The following is a 13,432-nucleotide window of genomic DNA, read 5'->3' as shown; positions in this document are numbered from 1 at the left end:
AAATTGGAAAGATGAGAATGCTCGATAAAGACACACTTTATCATCTTCAGCTTGCCTGTACATTTACATGGGAACTTTCACAAAAAGGAGGCTCCCGACTGCAAAACCTAAGCAGTAAAAACTTCTTGTGTCTCTTCTGTGTTGTTTTAGACATCTCCAGAAAAAGTCTCACTTTACAGTTAAAAAGCTTATCTCTTTTCTTGAAATACATCTTAAGAAGCCATTCTGAGTTCGTAGTTTCTTCTGTTACAATTTATTTGTTGTTCCTCTGCTTACAGAAATCAAATTTTACCAGATATTTCTGTTTTATTGCACAATTTACCTTTGGAAGTATGTTTTGCAATATCCTTCCCCAAATTTAAAAGGGTGCTTAAAACATATTACTTCCAGCAGGCCTTTCCTCCAGTCGAATTTGCAGCTTGTCTGTGGTGCAACAGCTTGAACCTGATATTTCCACAATGGTATCTATCTCATTAGATAGACTTATGGTGGCTTACAGATTGTTATTAATTTTATTTTGATGTGCTGGCTTAAATATTTGAGCTTCATTTTGTAAATCAAGCCTCCTCTTGTGGATGTTTCTTGTTTGTCTTCCTTGTCGATTTCCTAGTTTATGTTGTAAGCTGCTTAGATCTTTTCTGCCTACCACAATATCAAATAAAGATGAAACTTGAACTTGAAACTTGCATAGCGTTGGGAGTTATATAGCCCAATCTTCCTCTTTCAAAAGAGCCCCCCCCCCACCCCCATTCTGGTTGCTTAATTCTACTTTTGGGTGTTCGTGGCTCTAAGAAATTGCTCTTCTGGCAACTGTTGGAAGCAGGATATTGGGCTAGATGGACTTTTGGTCTTACCCAGTATTGTAATTCTTATGTTCTTATCTAGATAATCTACTCAAAAAACTTTATCAAAATTTTTGAATAGTCTGATTTCCTCCAAATTCTGTATAATTGTCTCTTTTGGTGATATTCAATAATTGGCCTTCACAACACCTAATTGTCACTATTTTGAGCTTCTGTGTGGATCTGCCCAACACCCTATTGTGTAACCTACATACCTAACTTATCTCATGTGCAACTCCAAAGTGGGCGTAGCTGTGGGAGGGGCATTCTCAGAATTTTGATGCGGTGTTATAGAATACCTGCCATTAGTTGGGTGTGAGCATTTACCCCGACTGTTGGCACCTAAAGTTAGCCACAGACGTGCGCACTGAGCTAGCCGTTCCATGCATGTTTATAGAATTTGCGCTTGTCATGGAACATCCTGGTGTTTAACTTTAAGCGTCATTTATTGAATTTGGCCTGTTATTTCTGCTTTTCTTACCACCTTATATATGTCTGCAGAGCAACATAAAAGCTTCTCTCTCTTTTTTGAGCATTGATTAAAAGTTTTACACCGTACCACTGTGTTTATATTTGTGTTTAATAGGGTCAAAGCGGTATATGATAAAAACAATACAGCATCTAGAGATCATAGTGCATGGGAAGGGGTGTACGGGATGATGAGTGATGCAAAATAAGGGAGGTTATTGAGGAGCAGAGATTTATAGACAAGAAGAAGGACTTTAAATTGAAAGCCTTATGAGAGGGAGCCAGTGTACTTTTGGTAACACAGGAGTAACTGGGTCAAACCACTGAGCCATAAATAGTAGATGGACAGAAGAGTTTTGTAGAGTCTGGAGGCAATGAAGTTGAGGCTGCGGTAGGCCAGCATATATTATATTGCAATAATCAAACTGGGATATAAAAAATGCATTAAGTAAAGTATGAAGTGAAGAGAAGTCCAGGAAATCCGTATGGCTGTTAATGTGAATGAGGGTGGAAACAGCTACTGAGGTTGTCCTTTTTTCTAGTTAGAATACATCACTTCTATCAATGTTATTTTGAAGAATTTTCATATCCTGTGTGTGTCTCCAGCATATTAGGAGGTATTTGGTGGTATTGCTTGTGCCCTATGTATGATACAGGATCTAAAACAGATATGGTTATTGTTCACAGGAGAAATATGAAATTCACCTGGAGCCTTTGAAGAAGAAGCTGAAAGAGATTCTGAAACTTAAAACTAGTGAACAGCAGAAAACTGAGGAGCTGATGGTAGGTGACTATGAGGCTCATTTTCAAAGCACTTAGACTTACAAAGTTCCATAAATGTTCATGTGCTGATATATAAATGTGTATGTTCTGAAATATCAAACATACAGGTTTATGTGGTAGAACACAAATATTTTCCTAAGCTGTCCCAGAGTCCGATATCCTTTGTCAGTTGCCATTTGGTTGGATGGGGGAACTCAGTAGACCTTCCGTAATCTTTCCAGCGGAGTGCTACTCAATACGAGCAATGGTCTGAAAACATAGGCATCCCAGGTAGCAGATGGGAATCCCAATGTCAGTAATTTTAGACACAGATGTCAGAACCTCAGGAACGGTGAGCCCTTGGACCACAGCCAAAGCTGCGGCAGACAAGTCCCCTGGGCTGGCAAAGGGCTGGAGTTAGAACAAGAACCAAGATAGTACTGAGTAAGGCAAGGCAGGACAGGGCTAGAATACAAGAGGCAAGACTAGACAAGGCTGGGCTAGGCAAGGCTAAACTAGGCAGGGCAGAAGTAACAAGGTACAACAAACAAGAGAAGGACCGGATACAGATGAGGCAAGGAAAGCAAGGCCAAGGGCAAGAACTGGAACTCAGGCAGAACAAGGCAAGACACTGAAGTAGATTACAACTGGGTCCAGAAAAGGCAAGACAAGGGCAAAGCAAGAACTGGATCCAGTCAGAACTGGACAAGGCAAGGCTAGGCACAACTGGACAAAGCAGACAGGCAAGACTGGAGCTGGATCCAGATGAAGCAAAGAGAGCAAGGTAACAGGACTAGAACTGAATCCAGACAGGAACAAGGCAAGACAAGGAAACAAGGCTAAAACTGGGTTAAGTCAAGGTAAGGCTAGGTAGATCCAGAAATGGATCCAGACACAACATAGAGCAAAACAAGACAAGGCAGGCAGACAAAGCTAGGCAGAACCAGGGCAGGGCTGGAGCTAGGCAGAAACAAGGTAGGACAACAGGAATAAACAGAGACAAGGCTGGAGGCAACAGGAACAAACAGAAGCAAGTCTAGAGACAAGTCAGTACCAGAGCTGTAGCAGGAACCAGGAACAGGGCTTGGCTGTAGCAGGAACCAGGAACAGAACTTAGCTGTAGCAGGAACTAGGAACAGGGCTGGGCTGTAGCAGGAACAGAACTTGGCTGTAGCAGGAACAGGGTTTGGCTGTAGCAGGAGCCAAGAGCAAGGCTTGACTGTAGCAAGATACACAGGAGAAAGGCACACAAGAACAAAGCTAGACAGGAACAAGACTAGGCAGGAACAAGGCTCAGAAGAACAAGCCTAGGCAGGAACAAGGCTCACAAGAGCATGTATAGGCAGGAGCAAGGTTTCAGAAACAAGGCACACAAGAACAAGGCTTCAGAGACAAGACTCACAGAAACAAGGCTAGCCTGGAAACAAGGCAGGAACTTGTCAAGGCAAGGCTAGAGCAGGAACAAGACAGGAAAAGGAACTAAGCAGGAAACACGAAGACAAGGCATGAAAGTCCCAAAGTTCCTTATAAAGATCCACACTGATGATGTCAGAAATTCTGGTGCCCTGAAATGAGGCTTGGACGCAGGAACACCAGAGTGAAGCTTGGATAGACTCAGAAGTGAGGCTTGGATGCAGGAACAGCAGAGTGAGGCTTGGATAACAGGGAAACAGGCTGCAGATGCATCAATACAGGGACAAGGCAGTCCAGAGAAGCCGCAGAGCCCGACCACTTGAAAAAAAGGTGAGTCTGAATGCGGGAGACGGCCACGGTCGTGACAACAGATGTACATTCCCATTCTGAAATGCGAAATACACGTTTATTTTTATACAATATAGACTTCTAAATGCCAATTTATGCATGTCTAAAACAAGAATAATGCAGCAGGAGTAAGAATGTTGGTTTTGTGGTACACTAAGGTTCTTCTGTCTTGGGTTCAAAGTGTCTTTGAAGAGAAGAGAAATAGGATTCCTTTCCCTAGACACTGGTAGAAGTTGATGCTATAGATAGGCAGATTGGAAATAAGTAATGTATTCTCTCTAATATTCACCCAGGCTATTATTAGAAAAACTGAGTTTTCTGACGTCTAGGGTGGGCTATTATTGGGGGCACTTTAATTGTTTAGGAAACCTGAAAATTGGTGACACAAGACAAAGACAGCCAGCAGACTGCTGAAGAATTCAACAATTTTTAATTATTGCAATAAATGAGTGCAACAATACATTGTTATTATATTCTAACCATGCTTTTTCATTATTTAAGCTAAATAACTGGAGGAAGAAGGGATTGCAGCTGAGACCAGACAGATTCATTTGTATTGGGTTTGCTGTATGAGAATAGTCCATTATTGTGGAGATGGAGCAGTCTGTGAAGCTTGTAAAGTTGCTGAGCTGTCTTGGACAAAGCACTGGAGGAGTTGCATTAATGCTAAATTTATATTATTTTCAGAAGTAACAACAGACATAAATTGTCCTGCTAGGCTAAGGAATGGCATGTTTATATTGTTATCCTGACTGGATTTCTGCCATATGGGAGGGGGATTGCTTCCTTAAAGATGAGTGGGAGTTTTGGGTTTCAGGAAGCTTTAGAGGCTGACTTCACAGTAGCAGTACTAACAGCAGGGTCACTGTGGATTTGTTTACTTAGAGCTGGCTGAGCAAGCCTTGAAGAACAGTTCCTTTTTTTTTCCTTTCTGTTTACCTGCACGGTGTTTGCTCATTGAATCGCTGCTACCTTGTGGTTGTGCCAGGCAGATGTCAAGCAGAATCAGAGGAGGTGGTGGAGAAGGAGCAACTGTCTCGATTCTGTGGGCCTTGTGTTCCATATCATCCCCCCTCCCCAATCACTAAAGGAAAGATTGTGGCTTGCTAAGTGGCAGTAATAATTGTTTTAAACTTTCCTGCAATCTATTGTGCTTAGTATTGAGGGGAGGAGAGAGGGACTGAAGAAGAAACAGTCATCAGAGGGAAAAAACAAACAAACCTGGGGTGCTGTGAGGAGAGTTATATGACACAGCTGCAAACAAAAAAGACTGAAGGGCCATCGAAGCATTTCTCTACCCTCCTTCCACTGACAATGACCGGACATTTCTTATCTCTTCTGAAGGTTATGGCTGGGGATGGGCGATTATTGGGGGAATAAAAATGTGGGTGTTAGACTCAAAGGGTTTTCCAGCCCTGAAGTGTGTGCATGTCTGTGTCTGTTTGTGTGTGGGGGAGGGTGATTATTAGAGAGATTATAGTAATTAAATAAATAAATTCAATGATGGTCAGGGGATAACAATCTGCAGTGCACTCATGTAGGTTCCCATGTGTAAGGCTTAGTCCAGAATTAAACCTGAGTAGGGAGTAGTGTGGTCAGCAGGGTTTTTCCACAATAAAACCAGTGAGACAAGGGATATAGTGGAAAACAAACTTTATTCTTCAGGACACTGGTTTTCTTGTGGAAGAGCCCTGCTGACCACACTGCTCTCTACTCCAGTACTCTTCTCTGTAGTGGTACAAGGTCCTCCACTTCTGCGGTGTTCCTCCAGAATTAAACCTGTACATTGGGAGCTGGAAACACTGAATGCTATTCCATGACCTGTAGATCACTGTCCAATCAGGTTACTGCTGTCTGTGTGTTATGTATAATGTTCCTCTGTGTTTTGATTGGCTGAGGAGGGGTAGCCCAGATTGGTTGAAGTATTTCTTCCTAGTGTCTGGTTGTGCCCCCTGCTGGTTTATTGTCTGGTTGTCTGCTGTACATGGTTTGCTCTGCTGTGCTGCCTGTCTCATGTGCTCCGGAAACTCTGCACCCATCCTTGTTATTCTGTTCCTCTTCCCTGGTTATCTTTGATCTTGTGATTTCTAAATTTGTTTGCCTTGTTTTAATCTTGAACCGTACACTATAAGGACAATGATATTTCTTCTTTGTGCTTTTGATCTCTTGAATGCAGTGTAAAACAGAGTTGAAGAGAGAGAAAATCCTTTCTGAGTTTGAGGAGCTGCACAAGTTTCTGAATGAGGAGCAGCAGATCCTTCTCTCAAGGATGGAAGAGGAAGAGAAGGAGATTCTGAAGAAAATCAGTAACAATGTGACCCACTTGGAAGATCAAAGCTCTTTCCTCAAGAAATTGATCTCAGAGATAGAGGAGAAGTGTCAGCAGTCAGCGACTGAGTTACTGAAGGTGAGATTCCAGTATGGAGCTGGGCCCCCAATTCACCTGATATTTAATACCTGGAACAGAATCTTTGCCATTGTTATAAACAGCCCCCAGATAACCTAAGAACTTATACAAAACGAACTTATAAAACCAGATTTGGTGAAACAGATCTTAATTTGCAAAGATGGGTGCCTCTAGAAGCAATTGGCACACCCCTTCTTAATGTTTACAGGTTTTATACCCTTTCTTTTTAGTTACATTAAGTATGCAATAAATATCTGCCCCTAAGTTTCTCACTGGATATTGATCACATTTACCAACCCTAATACATCACTGTTAATTATCATATGACAGTCCTCTAAAAATTTTCCATCACCCTAGCAGCTGAGCCCATTGTTAGTTCTGCTTGGTCTGCATTTTTTTTGTATCTTTAAACCTTAATGTGAGAACTTTGCATAGTTCAGCACATGGCATATTCCACCTTACAGCTTCATGGTCTCATGCTTAGATACATTGTTGTTTCAGCTCTTTGGGCTTCTTACCCCTCCCTTTCCTCTCTCTCTCTCTCTCTCTCTCCCTTTCTCAGCATTTTTATCACTTTGCACACATTACTTTAAGCTAACATAGTTTCTTTTGTTAATGATTTTAGAAAGCTATAATATGGTGATTTCTGTTAGAAAGGGCCTACAGAAGTATAGTCCATCCCTAAAGAATTCCTTTCTACCAGGGCATAAGTTATTTTTGCAATTATGTTAAATGAAAAAGCAATATATTTACATATTTCTCACACCATTAACAAATGAATGTACCAGCTCCTGTTGTTTCCCCTCTCAGTCTCCCATACTGTCAAGCCCTGCTCCGTCTTTCAGCAATCTCTCATCTCCTACCATAGGCTCCAGCTCCTTTCTGTATCTGTCCCAGTACAATCACTTCTCCATCTTTCTTACTGTTATGGTCCACATTCTCCCTTCTGACTGACACACAGTCAGCTACTTTTTCCCACTGCTGCTGTATCAAGAACTGGTTGATAGAAAAAGACACTGTAACATCAGTAGGGAATGACCCTCTGCAGCTGAAACAGCAGGTGAAAGACTCGGTCTTCAATTTATTTATTTATTTATTTGGGATTAGCTCCCACCTTTTCATTGTGAGTTACATTCAGGTTGTATGGATTTTCCTGTCCCCTGAGGGCTTCTTTTACTAAGGTGTGCTAATGACTATTGTGAGCTGAATGCTAAGAAGCCTATATGGATAAAATGGGCTTCTTAGCATTTAGCACATGCTTAATCCATTAGTGTACCTTAGTAAAGGGAGCCCTAAATTTGTGTCGAAGCAGTGGAGGGAAGGGAGGTGAGAGGTGGAAGAAACATGGTGAGAAGAGCAGAGGAGGAGAGGTGGAAGGAGACAAGGAGGCACATGGGACTCAGTTCTGTAAATTTCACCCAAATGTGGGTATCCCAATAAAATGCACGCTAAGCGCTATTTCATAAAAGATGCTCAAATTTGGTTGCCGTTCATAGAATAACGCTTAGCGCCGAGATCCACAATTTTGGGCGTGAAGATTTACGTCAACTGAACCCTGGTGTAAATCTCTATGCCTAAATTAGGCACGATTCCTCCAAATTCTATAACACTCTGTGCAAATCCTAGGAATGCCCTGACTCACCCATGCCCCCTCCCATAGCCACACCCTCTTTTTGGATCCACACGGAAAAATTTACACACACGTCTTTAAAGAGTAGCAACTCTAAAAATGTGCTCGTAAATTCCAATTATTGTCAATTAGCTTGTTAGCAGTGCTAAGTGGCTCGTTAAGCAATTAAATTGTGTGCACAGTTTTGAGCACTATATATAGAATTCTGGTGATGGTGGAGTAAGAAGTGGAGAGGAAATACCTCGAGTGAGGGTGAAGGATGGAAGAGGTACCTCAATAGAAGAGGCAAAACCTGCTGAGATGTAGTAGAGAACAAACATGAAAACAAGAGAGAATGTGGAAGGGGTGAGAAGAAGAAGGACTGAAAAAGAGACTGGAAGGGAATTTGGAAAGAAGAGATGAAGGTGGTGACAGGATCAAAAGAGCACCATTAGAAACTGGAGAGACTGATGTGAGCCTGGCCATTGAGAGTGGATGGAATAAGATATAAATTAAAAATGCGTAAGGTATGAGCAACAGAGATAGAGAATTACTTTATTACCCAAAGGCTTAAGAATTAAAGGAAATCTGAGAAAAAAAGGTTTTTTTTGCATATTAAGTAAATTATAATTTATGCAAAAAAGCCACCCAGTCATCGTGTGTTCATTGTCCTTTGCCTTGATTTTGTTCAGCAGGAAGGCAGGTTATAAATCCCATACGTGAACAATAAATACAAACAACCTTAGCTCTAATTTCTGGATTTGGGAATTGTGGTGCATTATAAAAAGATATTAATAGGTTTCTGCAGAAGTATCCAGAAAGTGCCTGCACTTCCCTGCATGAGCCTAAGAGGGTCCAGGAAAAAACTCTTGTGTCTGACCCCATTTGGACCCTGAGATCTCTTGCAAATGTGGTGCATATTGGGTACAAAACCAAAAAAAGCTGTAATGTGGTTTAATGAGACAGGAGAGTGTGTAGAATAATCATTAAACAAAAACCTCTGTCTTGATCTTAGTTAACCAGCTGACATCTGTCAAGTATTTACTTTGGATCAGAAGAAAAAACAAATAGTTATCAAGTGACATAATTGCATGTCGTATTCATGAAATACCTGGATTCTCTTTCTTCTTCTAGGATGCGAAGTCCACCTTGAGCAGGTATGGCTCTGTTCTAGTTTCTCTCATTATATAAGAAATAGCTCTGTAATGTCACTGTGGGACTTTCCCCTTTCCATTGACTGATGGGTGATGGGACAGAGATGTGACAAGTGTAGCACAATCCCACACTCTTTGCGCTGGGGGAATCACACTCTCTCCTATTCACTTCACCCTGCTATCCTCACACTGCATAATATTAGACATACAAACACTTGTAGGATATAGACATAAAAGAATCTAAATTATTACTCGCACTAAATTAATTCATCATGGTTTAAGAATTTGCTCTCTTTTTCTCTGGGTAAGTCCTGTGAGGTAACAGCAGTGTCTCTCCTTCCTTACTCCTGTCCCTGCCTCATCTCTAACCCTGGTGACTCTGAGATCTGGGGATGAATGTCTTGAATAACCCCAATCACTTTCTTACTCTCAGGTGTCAGACAGTGGAATTTCCAAGACCAGAGGCTGTTTGTACTGAAATGAAACTTTATTTCCATCTGATGTACCCTCTGCAGTATTTTATTGTGAAGAAAATGCTCAGAAGACACCAAGGTAATGAGTCATTCATAGGACTATAATTCATTAGCAAAGAAATAAATACAATACCGATATATAATCTATCTTTGCTAATAAAGAAATGACTTTTTTTGTTTTGTTTTTAGTCATTTATTAATTTAATTTTGTTCTATTTTCTTTCAGGAAAACTTTCTGCTGAATTGGGTAAGATATTATCTGTTATATTTTTTTCACATTTAAAAATTCTTTTTAAAACGATTATCCTGGGGTGGTTACAAATATACCAGAGATAATTGTATTTTGTATGTTTCAGTGCTGTGAGTGTGTGGAAGTGTGTCTGATGGACAGGCATGGAGCCCTCACAGACACAGACAGGGTGTAGGATAAGTCAAAAGAAAGCATTTACAATAGCTTTTACCAGGGGGATGCTTTATATTCTGGAAATGTGTCTATGACCTCCCTCCTCTCAGTACTTTCCAAATCCTTCTGTTTCGATCCATTCTACTTTGTTCTTTGCCACTCAATCAGCCTCTGCTTGGCTCTTTCCATCAGGTCAACTCAGCATCAATTCCATCCTTCCTCACTGTACCAGTTCAGGTTTTATACCTCCTTTTCCCCTATTGCTCGCTCAGTCTCTGGCCACTTCTTCCTCTCCCAGCCAACTTCACACCCTGGTGCTGAGAGGAGTGTGGTGCCTCTTAATTGTGCTGACCATGCAGGATGAACCACATAGTGTTAGCACATAATAAGATCTATCTGCCGCTTTTGACACTGTCAATCATGACTTACTTCTTGCCACACTGTCCTCATTTGGGTTCCAGGGCTCTGTCCTCTCCTGGTTCTCCTCCTATCTCTCCCACCGCACCTTCAAAGTTCACTCTCATGGATCTTCCTCCACCCCCATCCCCTTATCTGTTGGTGTTCCCCAGGGATCTGTCCTTGGACCCCTTCTCTTCTCAATCTACACCTCTTCCCTGGGCTCCCTGATCTCATCTCATGGTTTCCAGTATCATCTCTATGCTGATGACACCCAACTGTATCTCTCCACACCAGACATCACCGCGGAGACCCAGGCAAAGGTATCGGCCTGCTTATCCGACATTGCTGCCTGGATGTCCAACCGCCACCTGAAACTGAACATGTCCAAGACCGAGCTTATCGTCTTTCCACCAAAACCCACTTCTCATCTTCCTCCACTTTCTATCTCAGTTGATAACACCCTCATCCTCCCCGTCTCATCTGCCTGCAACCTCGGAGTCATCTTTGACTCCTCTCTCTCCTTCTCTGCGCATATCCAGCAGATAGCCAAGACCTGTCGCTTCTTCCTCTTTAACATCAGCAAAATTCGCCCTTTCCTCTCTGAACACACCACCCGAAATCTCGTCCACACTCTCATTACCTCTCGCCTGGACTACTGCAACTTCCTCCTCACCGGCCTCCCACTTCGCCATCTATCCCCCCTTCAATCTGTTCAGAACTCTGCTGCACGTCTTATATTCCGCCAGAACCGATATACTCATATCATCCCTCTCCTCAGGTCACTTCACTGGCTTCCAATCAGATACCGCATTCAATTCAAGCTTCTCCTTCTTACCTACAAATGCACTCAGTCTGCTGCCCCTCACTATCTTTCTACCCTCATCTCCCCTTACGTTCCCGCCCGTAACTTCCGTTCACAGGATAAATCCCTCCTCTCAGTACCCTTCTCCACCACCGCCAACTCCAGGCTACGTTCATTCTGCCTCGCCTCACCCTATGCTTGGAACAACCTTCCTGAGCCCTTAGGCCAAGCCCCCTCCCTGCCCGTCTTCAAGTCTTTGCTTAAAGCCCACCTCTTCAATGCTGCGTTCGGCACCTAACCCTTACCGTTCAGTGAATCCAGACTGCCCCAATTTGACTGCCCCTATCGGACCGACCGTTCACTTGTCTATTAGATTGTAAGCTCTTTGAGCAGGGACTGTCTCTCTTTGTTAAATTGTACAGCGCTACGTAACCCTAGTAGCGCTCTAGAAATGTTAAGTAGTAGTAGTAGTATAAGTACATAAGTATTGCCATACTGGGAAAGACCAAAGGTCCATCGAGCCCAGCATCCTGTTTCCAACAGTGGCCAATCCAGGTCACAATACCAGGCAAGATCCCAAAAATGTACAAAACATGTTATGCTGCTTATTTTCCCCAAGTCCATTTAATAATGGTCTATGGATTTTTCCTTTAGGAAGCCGACCAAACCTTTTTAAAACTCCGCTAAGCTAACCGCCTTTACCACATTCTCTGGCAACGAATTCCAGAGTTTAATTACATGTTGAGTGAAGAAAAAGTTTCTCCAATTCATTTTCAATTTACTACATTGTAGCTTCATCGCATGCCCCCTAGTCCTAGTATTTTTGGAAAGCGTGAACAGACGCTTCACATCTACTCATTCAACTCCACTCATTATTTTATAGACCTCTATCATATCTCCCCTCAGCCGCCTTTTCTCCAAGCTGAAGAGCCCTAGCCGCTTTAGCCTTTCCTCATAGGGAAGTCGTCCCATCCCCTTTATCATTTTCATCCCATGAGAGGAGTGAGATATCTGTGGGTGATGAAACATGGTATGGTGGATTAGGGTGTTTAAGAAGGGATGTGCTGTCTTACCACTCCTTCTAGGAATTGAGAGAATAACAAAGGGGGAGAGAGGTACCAGTGAATGAACTGGAAATGGGAGATGGATTGTGATAGAGCATCCTGAGGTCAGAGGAAGCAGGCTGCCTCTTCTCTTTTTATGGTGGTCCTGCACAATATTCAAAACCTTGGGTTGAAACAATTCCAATATAGCTGCAAATTATATCGCAATATATTTTATGTTTAAACGATTTTTATTCAACATATGAACTCTGGGCAAACATTACACGATAGACAGTACACTTCAATCTGAATATAACTAATCATCAGTTTGCTAGCTATTATCCAACAACTAACAGTTATGTCGTCCCGTTCCCCCCTCACCCATCCTCTCCCCCCCTCCCCACATCCCCCCTTACTCCAACCCCCCCCCCAGTATTCCCTACCCTCTTTCCCGACCCCCCCTGCCCCCCTGTTCCTGCTTGCACACCCTATTGTCGGCCCTATCTACCTTCTGCTGTCTCCCCACGGTAGCCCATTGAGTACTTGACTGAGTGCTCTCGCTGATGTCTTATTAATATATTTCCTCCAAATACCCAGAAATCGTGCTTGTCTTTTTGGTGTCAATCATGCCCCTCTCGCTTCCCAAAGCATGAGCTGATGCAGCTTATTTCTCCAGTACCAGTAGGAGGGCGGCATGTCCATCAGCCAGTGATTAAGAATACACTTTTTCCCCACTATGCAGGATTTACTCAAAAACAGGCATTCCTCTTGTGTTCCCACATCCCATTGCCCGGGCGTACCAAGCAGCATTCTGTCAAAAGTGATCACAATTGAAAATCTTAGTACCCCACTCAGGAATTTACCCAGGCCCCACCAAAAGGATTTGATGTACCTGCACTGCCATATGCAATGCGTCAAAGTTGCACCCCCCTGCTTACATTTTGGACAGTTATCAGAGTCTGTAACCTTTGTGTGGAATGCCCGTCTGGGAGAGAAATAGGCTCTGTGCAACACCCTGAACTGGCACTCTTGAATTTCAGCGCTATGGACTACTCTCGCCATCCCCATCACTGATTGCTGTATGTGTCGTTCAGATATTTGTTGCAGTGCTTCTGCACTCCATCTTTCAGCCACCTCTAGTACTTGCCTTTCTGGTTGTCCTTTCTCTAGTTCTTTGCAAAACCAGGATACCAAGACCTGGCCCAACGCATCTCCCTCTAAAAATTCCCGCAGCTGTCTCCCAAACCCTTGAGACAGCCCCTCTTTTGGCATGCTTTGTACATAATGAGCTAATTGATGATAGGCCAGT

General features: G+C 42.7%; 1 protein-coding gene across 1 annotated transcript in view; it reads left to right on the top strand.

Annotated features, from left to right (window-relative positions):
- The window catches only part of LOC115466344 (E3 ubiquitin-protein ligase TRIM39-like), a 48,263-nt gene that overhangs the window by 12,562 nt on the left and 22,269 nt on the right, over positions 1–13,432 (top strand). Inside the window, exons 2-6 of the mRNA XM_030197533.1 lie at positions 1,998–2,093; positions 6,010–6,240; positions 8,984–9,006; positions 9,437–9,555; positions 9,703–9,723. Of these exons, the coding sequence (XP_030053393.1) occupies positions 1,998–2,093; positions 6,010–6,240; positions 8,984–9,006; positions 9,437–9,555; positions 9,703–9,723 (490 nt within the window). The remainder of the gene's footprint in view (positions 1–1,997; positions 2,094–6,009; positions 6,241–8,983; positions 9,007–9,436; positions 9,556–9,702; positions 9,724–13,432) is intronic.

This window comes from Microcaecilia unicolor, chromosome 3 (assembly GCF_901765095.1).
Source record: "Microcaecilia unicolor chromosome 3, aMicUni1.1, whole genome shotgun sequence".
In the NCBI taxonomy this organism is placed as follows: domain Eukaryota; kingdom Metazoa; phylum Chordata; class Amphibia; order Gymnophiona; family Siphonopidae; genus Microcaecilia; species Microcaecilia unicolor.
Note: the sequence above shows the minus strand (reverse complement) of the source record. Positions and strands in the feature narration are given on the sequence as shown.